General features: G+C 42.8%; 1 protein-coding gene across 1 annotated transcript in view; it reads left to right on the top strand.

Annotated features, from left to right (window-relative positions):
• The window catches only part of BAZ1B (bromodomain adjacent to zinc finger domain 1B), a 52,759-nt gene that overhangs the window by 11,657 nt on the left and 24,619 nt on the right, over window positions 1-16,483 (top strand). Inside the window, exons 5-9 of the mRNA XM_040532195.1 lie at window positions 2,294-2,415; window positions 3,298-3,495; window positions 5,738-7,433; window positions 14,957-15,095; window positions 15,582-15,712. Coding sequence (XP_040388129.1) covers window positions 2,294-2,415; window positions 3,298-3,495; window positions 5,738-7,433; window positions 14,957-15,095; window positions 15,582-15,712 — 2,286 coding nt within the window. The remainder of the gene's footprint in view (window positions 1-2,293; window positions 2,416-3,297; window positions 3,496-5,737; window positions 7,434-14,956; window positions 15,096-15,581; window positions 15,713-16,483) is intronic.

The raw sequence follows: 16,483 nt of genomic DNA on the forward strand, positions 1-16,483 counted from the left end.
TTGTACAGCATACTGCAGCACTATTGCTTTCATTTGGTGGGCCCCGAACTGCAGGGGCCGGGAGGCTGTATACAGTATCTGGAGGTGACCGAGTCACACATACTTTGACTTTTTCTTTCTAATATGTTACATCCTTGACCGCTGTTGATACCTGCTGAGGTCACTAAACAAGGGTAAGTGTTTAGATGTAATAACAGCATAACTGCGTGGTGTAAGAGATGCATCTTTCCATGCACACACAAGGGGGCAGAGTTAACCTTATCATTCCTAGTAATACTTATATCAAAATTTAAGGTTTTGTTGAAGGAGGAAATGTGCAGAGAAAGAACTTGGGTCTCTTTGTTTAGGAGATTATTGTGCTTCAGAAGTTAAAAATAATAATAAAAAAATAAGGCCTTACACCAGAATTACTGCATCAGATGTGGAGTCTGAAGTAGCTTTGTATCTTTAGTTGCTTAGGGAGAGCAATCTGGAAAATCTGTGGAAGCAAGAAGAAAGGCTAGATTTTCCTGAATGTGGATGGTGAGCTACTGAAGTCAGGTTCTGCAGCTTGAGCTCTATGTAGAGTTAATACTGCTTTAGAAAATCCCAAATAATTGATGAATACAAGGAGATGGCAGCATGTGGATGTTTTATGAGATTCCAGTATGTAAGCCTTATTACAGTACAATGCAACAAAAGAATTACTTGACGTATGCATTGTATAAAAATAACTTTAGGAAGGAGTGTGTAGTGATGTTCTACCCCCCCCTTTCTTCCTCTTCCCCCCCTTTTAGATTTCCAGGGGCTGTTTGATGAACTTCAATATAGTTATCCCTAGTTCTAGAATCTAGAAAGTAAATCACTGAAGGAGAGGTCACTTACAGGCCTATTGCAGGGGAGCAGTGTAACTGAATCCTTTAAAACCAGGGCTAAGCAACACGTTTTTAATTCTTAAATATAAACCTAGCATGCATGGTACACACATCCAGCAAAGATAAGATTCAGCCACTTAAGACACTGAAGCAGATCTCTAAAAGCAGGTCTTTTACAGAGTTTGAAGTGTCCTGTATGCAGTTTCAATTGTGTTGTTGAGCAGAAAAAATATTTTAGTATTTTTTGACTTTGAATTTTTGACTTACTGAGACTTTGAATACAAATGTGGAACAACAGCTGATAGAAGTTATGTCTTAGCCTGATCTGTGATGAAAGTACTAGTCTATTTTCATGCATACTACTAGTGTTAGAAAATTCAGGGTTTTTGATTTTTAACGCAAAACTTCCATGATGCTTGCAACAGAGAACTTCATGTGTTATCTGAAATGTATCACTAATGCAGAAAGTAACTACACACGTATATGGTGCAGGGGAGCCCATGGCATCTGTGATCTGTTACCTAGCTGAGACTCCTGATTTTTGGAAGAGATGTGCGGCAAAAATAGGTTTTATACCATGTAAGCTATAATGCTGCTGGAGTTTAAACGCTGTAGGGCTTAATAATATGACAACAATAAACAAATTTAAAAATCTAACTTACATCTAGGATTTTACAACTTGTATTCTATGTATACTTAATAGATAATTTTTCCTCATCTATCATGCTTGCTTTAGTGTTTTCTTCTGAGTCATAACCACAAACACAAAAACATTTGGGGATCGCTTTCTTCAGTAAGCTTGGATTTTGTCTTGGCAAGGAGATTTGATTCCTTTGTACTCCTTCAGTCACATCTGTCTTGAGAATAAAAAAAAATAGTTGTATAAATATACTTAAAATTTTCAGCTAAACTAGCTTATATGCACAGGAGCACATAACTGGAAGTCACTTAATGGCTACGAAAGTGAAATGACACTAAAAGTTACTTCAATTTGGAGCTGGTAATTCCTGCAGGAAAATTATTTCAAATGTGGCACGGCAGATGCAGCTAGGGCTCTCAGCAGCAACTTGCTAAGAAGATTACTCCTTACATTATGAAGCATATCTTCTCTTTGTAAGCTTCATAAAACTCTTCTCCCTCCCTGTATGTAGTTGCAGCTTGCCTTCTGTAAAGAGATGCATTAAAATAGTTCAAGTGGTGTTTTAAGCTGCTTGAAGAAGCTTGTTGTCTTCTGTTTCAGACCTGTTTAAGGACTTCTTTCCCAGCCTGTCTTCAGGATGTGTCTAAAAACCAGTTGAGGATTTTTTTCCTGATGTTGTAGCTATCCAAACACTGTATGGATGATTTGGGGGGTGTCCAGTCCCACTTATGATCTTGATTCTTTAATTGTTTTTTAAATCTAATTCTAAGACACTTAATGTCTTGTCTTGGTTTGTCAGATGATCGAGCACGTAGGTCTCCTCGGAAGCTTCCCACTTCTTTGAAGAAGGAAGAAAGGAAGTGGGTTCCACCTAAATTCCTGCCACACAAATATGATGTCAAGCTGAAAAATGAAGACAAGGTGAGATGACTGCTTGAATCTTTTCTGTTACAACGTGAACATGCAAGCTTAATTAAATAACCATTATGTGTACACAGCACAATGTAGTAGTACTTTCTGATGGAATTGAGGTATTGGAAGCAAGATGACTGTGGTTTTCAGCAAGGCTGACTAGCCTCACTGTTGCTATATGTAATTTGGTTTTGTGCATGGAGGCACCCGACAATTGCCTGGTACCACACAGGGAAGCTCAGTCACAGTGCTTCATTAATTTTGAATCATTGCTGTTGACTAGCTAATCTCTGGTCAGGCTGTTAATGAAGCTTGGTGAGAGGTAGGCTACTGATAATTCTGAGTGGGAGTTGCTGCTTTTCTTCTGACGGAACCTCTCTGAGCGTCCTGCACCTCAGGAAGCTCTGTGTAGCTGCAGCACTGCTGAGTGCTTTGTCATGAGTTTGCTAATTTGACAGAGAGGCAAGGCTGACCTCAGTGAGTACTGCTTGCAGACTTACTCCTCTGGTATCAGGAAAAAAATCAAAACAAAATAAACACTAACATGTAAAAGCTTCTAAGTTAGTAGCAAACACATGCTGGGGAAGGTCAGAGACTTTCATTGCTGCCAAGTAAAGTGATGGGCTTTGGCAAGAAGTCTGAAACATAAACTAATGTTTTTGATGCTTTTTGTCTAACTAAATCTTCTACCAATCTCTATTATGCATCTCGGTTCTGCAAGTTCTGTTTGTTTTGTTTTGAATATTTGTAAGAGTTTCAAAAGAGTGGAGTGGAGAGTTTGTGGATGTGAAGCAGTGTAACAGCCCGCGCTCCTTTTAGTGATACGACTAAATCTATATCTATAATGGGTCTAGACGTTTAATGTTAACATTCTGTCTGTTTATCTCCAAGATCATTAGCAACGTACCAGCAGATAGCTTAGTCCGTACAGAACGTCCTCCCAACAAGGAGATCCTGAGGTACTTCATCCGGCATAATGCTCTACGGGCTGGCACAGGCGAGAATGCCCCGTGGGTAGTGGAGGATGAGTTAGTGAAGAAATATTCTCTCCCCAGTAAATTTAGTGACTTCTTGCTTGACCCACATAAGGTAAGAATTCCTAAAAGTATCTCCTGTGTTTAAGGGTGGGGAATGGGTGAGAAAGTGGCCCTGGCCAAGACTTCAGTGTGCCATTTCGCTTCTGGTGCTTCTAGAGACATGCAGAGCAGGAATGTCCACTCCTTTGATCATTAACCCTTTATCCCTAAGGTGTGACACAGCTTGAATTTCTGAAACAATGGTCCACGTTGAAAATTTGAGTTATGTACTGTGACTTGACTTTTCTTAACTCTTTCAGTAATGATTTGCGTTACTTGTATGTAAGTAGTGACAAGATTTCCTGGTCTAAGACGAACAGAAGAGCTATATTCCTTACCTGGTAAATACGAATTATTGCCCAATTTTCTTAATTACAGTGGAAGAGCTGAATATGTTTTACTTGGTACTTAGTGTTTTTATGGTGCTGGACTGAGAAATGGCAGATACCACAAATTTTGTACTGAATACTGAGTAGGGGTGTTCTTCTTTTCCAGTCCATTGTAATGACTAGCCAAATCTACTGTTAGCTGAGTAAATGCAGTATCATGAAATCTTCTGTTCATCTTTGGTGTAGAAAACACTAATTTTTCTTCTAGTAAACTCACTTTTTCATGGACTCAATTTTCATCAAGCTTTATTCTAAAACAGAACCAGAAACATTTGCTATATTCCTCTTCCTTATCAGGAGGATACTGCCCTTTTCAAGCAAGTTTCTGTGGACTCTTTTAGAACGCTGTAAATGTGCTTAAAGAGAAAAAGAAATTATTCATATTGCAGCAAGGGTAAATACAGCTCACAGATTTCAGGTCACTGTCTTGCTAGAAATTAAAATGCTTGCTGATGGCCTACAATCTTTTAGTGAGCACACAGATAGAGGCATATTTTTGGTATAAGGAAAAATACACAACTGTAACATCTTCTGTGTCTTACAGAATTCCTTAGCTTTGTGTTTAGGGATGGCACTTTCTGTAGTTTGTTTTCCACTTGGCACAGGGATTGAATTTACATTGAATTTTAAACACCAAGAAGTGATTGGAGAATTTATTAATCCAAAGTCAGTGTTCTAGCAAAATAACTTTGTATAACTGATAGTTTAATATACAGTATATGTTGTAGATCTAATATTTGTTAGTTTGTAATTATGATAATTCATATTAATATTGGATGCTTTCAGATTAAGTAATTCTCTTCAGCAAAGAAGTCGACACAATTTTTGTAGAATGAAGTAATGCAGATGCTGGATTCAGCTTGGGTGCTGTCTTCAGTAAAAACTCTAAGTGGCTAATGAGGACTCTTAAATTGGCATAAGACATTCAAGAGTGAACATTCAGAAGCCAGCAAATCTGATTTTCTTTGGCAGGCTTACCTCGATCACATTTGTGTGTCTGTTCGTACGTACGTACTTCTTAGGTGCTTGCATCTTTAGCTGTGCTTACCACTGCAGACATTTTTTCTTGCTAAGTAATTATAACTTTTCAGCTTCTGTTTTCTGATAATTTTATCCATATCTTAAAGGTGAAAAAAATGTAAGACACTTATAAGAATACTACTTCTTGAAATGAATTAGTATTCTGATTCCTGAAACTGAATTGAGATGCTGAAATCAGTCTGTTTGGCTTTATGTTAAACTGTTCTATGTTAAAAGTATGATGTCAGGTGGGTCACTTCAAAAGCTTAAAAACAATCAGATATTCAATTACATTAAATCAGAATTCTTTCTTTCTTTTCGCTTTCATTACAGACCTCATATTTAAAAAGCAGTGAGAATGCAGCTCTTGAAACTTTCAGGCAGTTCAGAGACAAGTCTCTGAATTTCTGTTGCCCATCACATCTGTGCCCCGTCAGTTTCCATCTGGATGGAGACATGGGTGGGGTCCAGGACTGAACCCTACAGGACCTGCTAAGAAATCTCTTTGAGCAGAGGAATAGTTTTTTGAAATTGTCAGCATTTCCCAAGCAAACCCTCTCCCCACAACTTTTTAAGTAGAAACACGGTGGTTTTGTGCAATGCAGTAAGAAATATTGAAAATACTTTTTTTTTAGTATTACATTTTATGAAGCCAAATGTTAACTTTCTGGAATGAGCTAATAACCTCATAAGCAACCTAGTGAATGAAGCCTATTGAAAGCTACTGCAGAAGTCTTCATTACCCTTAAAATATTGAGTGCTACTTGTTCATGGAAGGGAAAAATGTAAAGAATCTAGATGACCTTTACATACCTTGAAATATTAATATAAAATCTTTAATTTTAGTATATGACACTCAACACCTCAACCAAGAGGAAGAGCTCTGGATCGCCTGACAGAAAACCTTCCAAGAAATCCAAAACTGATGGTACATCTCTGGGTCAGCCACTGAGCCCTACTCTGTGGTGTCATGTGCACCTGGAGAAATCTATTATTGGCTCTCCACTGAAGGTGAAAAATTCTAAGAACTCAAAATCTCCCAAAGAGGAGTTGGAAGAGGTGATGAAAATCATGTCGCCTGGTAAACTTGGTTCTAACTTTCACATTCCAAAGAGGAGCCGACTGGGAAAGGGCAGCAACAAATCCTTGGACAAAAAGCAGAGAGGCAAAAGGGTTTTAAATGGGCAGAAAACATCAGGGAAATCAAAGTCTCCTAGGAAAGGCTTGAAGACCCCTAAGATGAAAATGAAACAAATGACACTACTAGACATGGCTAAAGGTACTACTAAGATGTCCAGGGCTCCCAGGAATTCTGGAGGCACTCCTAGGTCTTCGGGGAAACCCCAGAAACATCTGCCTCCTGCAGCACTCCATCTCATTGCCTATTACAAAGAAAACAAGGACCGGGAAGACAAAAAAAGTGCACTTTCCTGCATCATCTCCAAAACAGCCAGGTTACTCTCAAACGAGGATCGTGCCCGTCTCCCTGAGGATTTACGAGGACTAGTACAGAAACGCTATGAGCTTCTAGAACACAGGAAGAAATGGGCCACCATGACAGAGGAGCAGCGCAAGGAGTATCTGAAGAAGAAAAGGGAAAAGCTGAAAGAGAAACTGAAGGAGAGAGCAAAAGAGCGGAAGGAGAAGGAGATGAAGGAAAAACTGGAAAAACAGAAAAGATTTGAGGACCAAGATCTCAAAGGGAAGAACTTGCCCACTTTTAAACTGGTTGATACTCCAGAAGGACTTCCTAATACACTGTTCGGGGATGTCGCTATGGTGGTGGAATTCCTGAGCTGTTACTCAGATTTATTGATGCCAGATGCTCAATATCCCATTACAGCAGTTTCCCTGATGGAAGCGCTTTGTGCAGAAAAGGGAGGCTTCCTTTATTTGAACCGGGTACTGGTCATTCTTCTGCAGACCCTGCTGCAGGATGAAATCGCTGAAGATTATGCTGAGCTGGGAATGAAGCTTTCTGAAATACCACTTACGTTGCATTCTGCATCTGAGTTGGTCCGCCTTTGCTTACGCAAGTCAGATGTACAAGAGGAAAGTGAGGTCTCAGATAATGTAGATGAAAGCAAGAATTCGGCAACTTTTGAGGATAATGAAGTACAGGATGAGTTTTTGGAGAAGCTGGAGACTTCTGAGTTCTTTGAGTTGACTCCTGAAGAGAAATTACAGATACTTGGAGCTCTGTGCCACCGGATTCTAATGACTTACTCAGTGCAGGATCATGTGGAGGCCAAGCAGCAGACGTCAGCTGAGCTGTGGAAGGAGCGCCTAGCTATCTTAAAGGAAGAAAATGACAAGAAGAGAGCAGAAAAACAGAAGCGGAAAGAAATGGTGGCCAAGAGCAAGGAGAATGGGAAAGATGAGAATACAATGGGAAGAAATGAAAAGAAAAAAAATGAAATGGTAAAAATAGAGCATCGGGTAGAAATAGAAGCTGATGATATGATCAGTGCTGTGAAAAGCAGACGCCTTCTTGCCATCCAGGCCAAGAAAGAGAGAGAGCAACAAGAAAGACAAATGAGAGGTAAGAAAAATAGAGGAGAGAGTAGAGCATTTGTGTGTCATGGAGTAGGGAAGAATAAATTAGTGGCAAAATCATCAGTCTGTTTCCAAAAGCGTTAGCTGCTTTTTAAGAGATTAGCTTACAGAAGTATAATTCAGCTACTGTAGAGCTTTATTACTGACAGGTTGGGAAAAGTTATAGGTGTTTGTATGGTGGCTCAAAATCTGGAATGTTAAGAAAAAGTAATAACTGATTTTAGTATTCTATCTTTGTATCTTCTGAATAGTACCTTTCTAATTCTGTCAGGCTAGGGAAGGATGGAGTACAGAAACTGCTTTGGGGGCGGAAAACAAAAAAAGGTATATGTCCGTGTCCAAGCAGCTCCTGACTCAGGTTATGTTATATATAACATATATGCTATGTTATGTATACTAGGAGATGTTTCCTGCCTAAAAGCTAGTTCCCACAGTTCTGCTGGCCCTGCTGCCTTGCACATTGTCAGGTCGATGCTAGCAGGCTTCTCCTGGTAAGGACACGGGCAACAAATTTCAGTTTACAGTTTTTCACTTTAAAGAATTAGTTACGGAGTTGTATATAAATACAAACGATTAACCGAAAACCTCTGTAGATCATCAGTTGCAATACCAAACTTTGAATATCTCTGTGTACATAGTGGTGTATTGAATGTGTATGCTAAGGTGTATTGATTATGAGCAGTGAAATGCTAATGGAATTGTACTTCAGGGTATGGCTTTTTTGGTTTGTAAATGTGGGTGCAGGGCAGATGGAAGTGGACAGCATAGCCCATCTAGGTTATTAGACAGACCCTCAGACAGCTGAGGGACAAAAATTTTGCATGGAGCCTGACTTACATGACTTAACTAGAATCTGGGAGCATTTGTTCTAGGCAGACAAGAATAGATAAACAACAGAATAACCTGAGGCTCCTAAGGAAGTATTCTACTAGATACAACCATGCTTCGCATTGAAAGTAATTAGACCTTTCAGATCTTCTAACTGATGTGAGTCTTAGAAGTATAAATAATTTCAACAGAATCAATCAGTCTCAGTAATAATAAAATAAGGTAAATGTTCACATGACTCCTCTAAAGGGAATTCAGTAGATAATTCAGTAGATGCTTGTTCGCTCGTGCTACATCTTGTACAGCTTCTACCACATATTAGTTTCTGTCTGTCTAGGAGCCTCTTGTTAACATTAAATGTAAGGAATTTCACTGCTCTGGCTTGAACTCTTTTGCCCAGATCACAGACATTCTGAATATTCTCTTTTCTATGAGCCAACTTTTTTTCTGGCAGACAAGGAAGGAAGGATTCAGCCTCTCATTAAGGTTTGAATTCATATTGCTTCATTTCCACATAACAAACCCTAGCATTTTATCTGTTAAGCACTTGCTAATCAGGCATTAAGGTACCATCAAAGTACCAAAGATCTTGGTTCATGTTGATGGTGCCCTAGTTTGGGCTGCAGAGCTAGCAGCTCTGAGCTAACCTGTAAGGACTTCAGACTTGGGGCTGGTGCAATTACAGTTTGTGGAAAAACAAATCTTGGTAACTACAGTGAGAGCTGTCTCCTGTGGCTTTTTGTGGCCTGTGAGAGTGTATCATCTTTTGCACCACTTCAGCTGCATTTACTTTTTAATAATGATAATATCTCTGGGGGAAGTAAAAGAGCAGTTGAGACAACACCTACAGTGCAGTGGTTTAGCTGGTGGGTGGGTGTGTATGTATTGCAGTCAGAGGTGTCTTTGTCACCACTCACGTCACATCCGTAACACTGAGTGCTAACCACTTTCAAGTTAAGCCTATGAAGATTGTGGCCAGTATTACCAAGATACTCTCAGCTTTAAAAAAAACACTAGTGTAAAAAAGCATATATTTTTTATTCTTTCTTGGCTTAAAATAAGTCAATACATAACTTCCTGTATTGATAATGTGATTAATATCTGTACTTTCTTGATAGTAGAAGTCACTTCCATTTCCATGTTACCCCAGCACTTACTAATTGTTTTTTTACTTTATCACTACATGATAAAAGCAGTATCTCCTGTACAGTCTGTTGAAGGAGAATGGGGAGCTGGAATTTTACACAGCTAACAAAGCCTGCTAGAGATGAAAGGACAGAAACTAGCTTGCTATCACAAATTAAAATTTGTGGAGCCCTTTAATTTGATTTTCACAGAATCACGGAATGTTAGGTATTGGAAGGGATCTTGAAAGATCACCTAGTCCAATCCCCCCGCCGGAGCAGGAACACCTATATCATGTCACACAGGAACATGTCCAGGTGGGTTTTGAAAGTCTCCAGAGAAGGAGACTCCACAACCTTCCTGGGCAGCCTGTTTCAGTGCTCCATCACCCTAACCGTGGAACAAGTTTTCTCATATTTAAGCGGAACCTCCTGTGTTCCAGCTTGCATTCATTGCCCCTTGTCCTATGACTGGATGTCACCCAGAAGAGCCTGGCTCCATCCTCCTGACACTTCCCCTTTATGTATTTATAAACATTAATAAGGTCACCCCTCAGTCTCCTCTTCTCCAAGGTAAAGAGACTGAGCTCCCTCAGCCTTTCCTCGTAAGGGAGATGCTCCACTCCCTTAATCATCCTCGTGGCTCTGCGCTGCTCTCTGCTCTTTCTGCTGCTCTCAAGCAGTTCCCTGTCCTTCTTCAAGTGAGGGGCCCAGAACTGGACACAATATTCCAGATGTAGTCTTATCAGGGCAGAGTAGAGGGAGAGGAGAACTTCTCTCAACCTACTAACCACAGCCCTTCTGATAACACCTCAGGCTGCTATTGGCCTTCTTGGGCACAGTGCAGGCTCATGGTCATCTGGCCATCCACCAGCATCCCCAGGTCTCCCCCCCACGCTGCTTTCCAGCAGGGCAGTCCCCAACTTATACTGGTGTCTGGGGTTGTTCTTGCCCAGATGCAGGGCACTACACTTGCCCTCGTTATATTTCATTAAATTTCTTCCTGCCCAACTCTCCAGCCTGTCTAGGTGCTGCTGGATGGCAGCACGGCCTTCCAGTGTGTCAGCCACTCCTTCCAGTTTGTCATCAGCAAACTTGCTGATGGCGCACTCCATTCCCCCTTCCAAGTCATTGATGAATATATTGAGTAGTACTGGTCCCAGTACTGACCCTTGAGGGACTCCACTAGACTCCGTCCCATTGACCACAACTCTCTGGCTTCTTTCTTTCAAGCAGTTCACAGTCCCCGCTCACTACCTGATCATCCAGATAACACATAGTCACTTTAGCTGTGAGGATGCTGTGGGAGACGGTGTCACATGCTTTACTGAAATCAAGATAGACCATGTCCACTGCTTTACCATCATCTATCCACCTGGTTACATCTTCATAAAAGACTATCAGGTTGGCCAAGTATGACTTGCCCTCGATGAAGCCATGTTGACTGCCCCAATGACCCTTTTATCCTTGATGTGACTAGAGACTACGCCAAGGATAAGTTGTTCCATCACCTTTCCAGGGATGGAGGTGAGGCTGACCAGTCTATAGTTACCCAGATCCTCCTTCTTGTCCTTTTTGAAGACCGGAGTGACATTTGCTTTCCTCTAGTCCTCAGGCACCTCTCCCATTTCCCACGACTTACCAAAGATGACGGAGAGTGGGCTAGCACTGACTTCAGCCAGCTCCCTCAGCACCTGTTGGTGCATCCCATCAGGACCTGTGGATTTATGGATGTCTAGCTTGCTTAATTTGTCCTTAACGCAGTCCTTATCAACCAAGGCAAATTCCTCCTTTATTCCAGCTTCCTCTGGGACCTCAGGGGTCCAGGGCTCCTCAGCACAGCCTCCAGCATTATGGACAGAGACAAAGAAGGCATTATCTGCTGTCACCTGAACACCCACCTCATTCATCAGTAGGCCTACATTGCCTCTAGCGCTAGTCTTATCCGCAGTGTATTTGAAGAAGCCCTTTCTGTTGTCGTTGACCCCTCCTCCAGGGTTTAATTCTAAGGAGGCCTTACCTTTCCTAGTTGCCTCCCTACATCATCTGACAACATATTCCTCCCAAATGGCCAGCCCCTCCTTCCATGATCTGTAGACTTTCCTCTTCCACTTGAGTTTGCCTAGCACTTCCCTGTTTAACCATGCAGGTCTCCTGGCTCTCTTGACTTCCTCTGTGTTGGGATGCTCTGATCTTGAGCTCGGAAGAAGCAGTCCTTGAATGCTAACCAACTATGTTGGGTCCCGGTACCTTCAAGTACCTTGTCTCATGGGATTTCCCCTACCAATTGCTTGAAAAGGCCAAAGTCAGCCCTACTGAAGTCCAGGGTTGCGATTCTGCTCGATATTCTATTCCTGCCACATGAGATCCTGAACTGCACCATCTCGTGGTCACTGCAACCAAGGCTGCCCTCAACCTTCACCGCTTCAACCAGCTCCTCCTTGTTAGGGAGGACAAGATCCAGCAGCACTCGTCTCCTAGTTGGCACATCTGCCGCTTGCATCAGGAAATTATCATTGATACAGTGAAGGAACCTCCTGGACCGTGGATGGCTGGCTGAGTAGGCTTTCCAGCAAATATCAGGGTAGTTGAAATCCCCCACTATAACTGGGGCCTGTGATTGTGAGGCTGCTATCAGCTGCCTGTAGAAGGCCTCACCAACTTCCTCATCCTGATCTGGTAGCCTGTAATAGACACCCACAGCAGACAACAGTATCCCCTATGCCAGCTTGTCCCTTAATTCTCACCCCCAAGACTCTCAACTCGCTCCTCATCTGCCCCTGCAAAGTACTCAATACAATGGAGTTGCTCTCTTACGTAAAGAGCAACTCCCCTACCTCGCCTTGCTGGCCTGTCTTTCCTGAGCAGGACGGACCTATCCATGACCACATTCCAGTCACGTGAGCTGTCCCACCATGTCTCTGTAGTTGCCACTAGATCATAGTCCCCTGACTGAACACGGATTTCTAACTCCTCCTGCTTATTCCCCATGCTATTGTGCATATGGTGTGCATATTCCCCATGCTATGTGCATTGGTGTACAGGCACTTCAGGGAGCGAGATGAGCACGCCGATTTCACCCCGGGGGCATGGGAGGCTGCCCGGTCTTCATCAGTGTTAGGGTGCTGCCCCACCAGTGCAAGCCCAGCTACAACCCCATCCCCCTTTGCATCTAGTTTAAAGCTTTCCAAATGAGCCATGCTAATTCCTGTCCCAGAACACTTTTGCCCCTGTGAGATAAACCTTTCCCACCTATCACTGTCAGGCCTGGTGTCTTATAAAAAAACAGCCATTATCAAAGAACCCAAAGCCCTGCCTGTAGCACCAATCATGTAGCCAAGTGTTTATGAACTGGATCCTTCTATTCCATCCCACATCATCACCCCAGAATGGAAGGAGGGAAGAGAAAATAACTTGTGCCCCAGACTCTTTCACTAACCATCCCAAGGCCTTGAAATCTTTCTTCATTCCCCTCAGACTACAGGACGCAGCTTCTTCCCTACCTGTCTGGAAGATCAGTAGTGGGTAGTAGTCTGTGGAGCACACCAGGTTGGGGAATGTCCTGGTGATATCCATGATCTGGGCTCCAGGTAGGCTGCCGACTTCCCTATGATAAGGGTCAACTCTGCATATTGGTCCCTCTGTTCCTCTCAGAAGTGAATCTCCTACTACAATTACCCTTCTTTCTTTCTTTTTAGAGCCAGTCTTGGTCTTGAGGCATGGTGTTGACTGCCTCTTCCTACGTGACCTCATAGGCAGGCCTTCCACCATGTCCTTGCCTACCTCTCCTTCAGGATCAAGGGCATCAAACCTGTTACAGGGGGGTACCTGGGGAAGCGAGGTAGGTAGGGAGCGGGGTTGCCTGCGGCACCGAACTGGGACTCGCTTCCAGCCCTCCTGTCTTTTTGGTCCCCTCCCTCTGCCTGACAGGGCAGGGGCTCCGCTGGCCTCTGTGGGCATTCACCCACCGCCCTTCTCTCTGGCACAACAGGGAGTTACTCTACCAGGCAATCTCCTGCATACTCTCCCTGATGCTCATCAGTCTCTCTGCCTCTTCCTTGAGGTCAGCCACTATGGTGAGCAGACCTTCCCCCTGAGAACAGGCAGTCTCCTTGAAGCCCTCCCCTGGCAGTGGCAGGCACTCCCTGCAGCCAGAGGCCTGAACTTCCACGTCTCTGGCAGGCCCTCCATCTGGGTCGTCACAGACTTTTTGGAGTGAGCTCTATGCCTAGTGGACACTGGTAGGTGTGTGATCTTGCAGACTGCCAAGAGTTGGTTTTATTATATAGTTGTTTTATGTAAAAGCTGATCAATTGAGTTGGTGTAACAAATGCAAGGGTATGTTTTTCAGCATGTTTCCTCTAATCACTCAGGATTGATTACATTGGCAGGACTTCAGAGACGGACCAGGTATTTACTCATCAACTGTTGTTATCAAATCTATCTTGATACAGAAAATGGCTGCAAGAGAGAGTAGGTAACAGCCCTGGGAAAAGGGCTGCTTCCTAGCAAGAAGTCAGCTTTCTCCTTGAGCTAGCAACCAGCATGCAACCTCTCTGTTCTAGTTTTTATCTGCCCCTTTCCAGCTCACCCTTTCCATATGGTCTTGTTACACCTGCTTCTTGGTGGAAGTATACCTGTTGTTTGAGAGAATTTTGAACTATCAAAAGAAGCATAAATCCCCTTGACCTTAATGTTTTGTCTCTTGGCAGTAGCTGCGTTTCTTCTTGCTCATTACCTACCTAGAGATATGAAGTAATGTGTTTTGTCGGTAAGACTCTCCCAAGGAGCCTGTGATGCCAAGATTTAGGCAGTTTTAGGGTTGTTGAGTTTTTGATTGTTTGTTGACCAAAAAAAAAAAAATGCATATTGAGAGCTACTGAGACTGTAGTACTTCTGTCATGAGGGAGAAACCTGAGGTTTCTACTTTAACGCTCTTCCACGTCATAGCATATCTGGAACAGAGTGAGATGGTTAGGAGACATGACTGAGTCACTGTTGTGAGACATTGGTGCCTGGAAGAGGCTTCTGTTGTGCCAGGTCTGTTTGTTCAGTAGGTCAGCTAGTTGGGCGACCATTCCCCATAGCTGCAGTCATAGAGATGCAGATGTCTGTTAGCTATGCTGACTTGAGTCATGTTGTTGCTGTACTGCTCCCTATGTTTGAGCTGGCTAGAGCAGAATTCCTTATTGTACTTTGTGCTGTAATTAAAGAAAGACCTTTGTTACGTGGAGTTGCACAGCAGCAAATGCCACTTCATTGATCTGTTAGGAGGAAAAATAATGAATACTTTCTCCAATCTATTCTTATCCAAACTTTCCTCTTTCCAAAAGCCGGTTCATCCTTATGCCTCAACTTCTTGATAATTTTTGATTTATTCTTTTTCTAGAAAGGATTGTGGAAGATTGTATGAAAGGTGGCTGGCTGCATTAAAAGAATATTAAGCAAAGTCACCAATAAATTATTTTTCCCCACCTGACCTAGTAAAATAAAAGATAATATTGATGTCTAAATACAGTAGAAGAATGCTAATACTTCCCCATGCTAATTCCAACAGTGAGGATGGAGAAAGAAGCAGAGGAAGAAAGAATCCGGAAGCATAAAGCTGCAGCTGAGAAAACATTCCAGGATGGAATTGCCAAGGCGAAGCTTGTGATGCGCAGGACCCCAATTGGCACTGACCGTAATCATAACAGGTAGGAAAGGAAATGATTGCATGCTGCTGGCTGTCCCCTTTGACAGGAGCTTTAGCAGGTAGTAGCTCCAAAGAATTGATAGGTACAGAGGGTATTGAGAGTACTCTCTGCATTGGACTGTGAAGGAGAGCAGAAATGAGTTTTTGTGTATAAAGAGTGTACCAGTTTTCACTCGTTTACATAGGAAAGGAAAAAGCTGACTGTGGAGGTTACAATCCACTGGCCAGCAGAACTTCAAGTGCTCACATCAGTACTCAAGAATCCAGTTACTGTCTTCTCTTCTTCCTGTTTGTTATACTGAAAGGCTGTTAGAATGGATTTTAATAAAAGCTCTTTTAGTTTCTCAAAGATGCAGGTGTGCTCAGTTTTTGTTGAGTCGAGGACACACATGCTCTCCTCCTTGTGCATGTAAAGATGGATGTGTGTAAATGCAGCCAAAAAAGGAGACAGGTACCTGTTAACATGTATGTGTGCCGTACCCTGCAGGTATTGGCTGTTTTCGGATGAGGTTCCTGGCTTGTTCATTGAGAAAGGCTGGGTGCATGACAGTATAGACTACAGATTCATCCTTCCCCATCAGAAAAAAGAAGAAGTAAAAAAGGACTACAGCCCAGGAGGTATGATCATCTGGCTTCTATGTGGGTGTTTCCTTTGTTGCTGTCTAACTGTTAGGATGGGTTTGTCAACTTGAGAGAGAGCTGGCTAGTCTGTGTCTTTGTGGGCTTCCTCTGATCTAAACCTACTGTGAACTCAGAAAACCTGCACATGGGAGAGTTCATTCATTAAGATTTCCTGCTACCGCTGCAGATCTTGAGACTGTCTGCAGTGTACCACGTAAGGACCATGGGATATGATCACCTCTCTCTTAAAAGCAGTTGATGTCAACTGTGTAGTAACCACACTGCTTTACTCTGTACCTGTTGGGCTACAGTGTGCCAAACTTCTTGGACAAGTAGTTGATTGCCTGTTGCAGGGAGTGAGGATAGCTATCACCATGCTAATGCTCCACCAGTGGCACAACTTCCAGATTACTTTTCTTGTCACAGAGGACAAACATGCTGTTTATCTGGAGGAGCAACGAGCCAAACTTTTCACCATAGGGCTGTTCAGAGCTTTCACACAGACCCCACTGAAATAGCGTCAAGCAGAGCAGGTGTCTAGACACCTGTAGCTCGCTGATTGAGGACATTTTGGCAAAGAGTCCCTCTCGCACATGTCCTCTCAGCCTGCTGTTCACCTTGTTCCGAATGTGCTGATGAGGGGCAACGATAAGCTGAAGTTCCAGTGCTTCCTCTCCTAGTCACCAATTTTGCCTTGGTGACTTCAAGCCTGGGTAGCCGAGCATTGCAGGCAGAACTTGGCCATGCTCAAAAATCCTTCTGTGGGGG

Source organism: Cygnus olor, chromosome 20, assembly GCF_009769625.2.
Source record: "Cygnus olor isolate bCygOlo1 chromosome 20, bCygOlo1.pri.v2, whole genome shotgun sequence".
NCBI classification, from domain to species: domain Eukaryota; kingdom Metazoa; phylum Chordata; class Aves; order Anseriformes; family Anatidae; genus Cygnus; species Cygnus olor.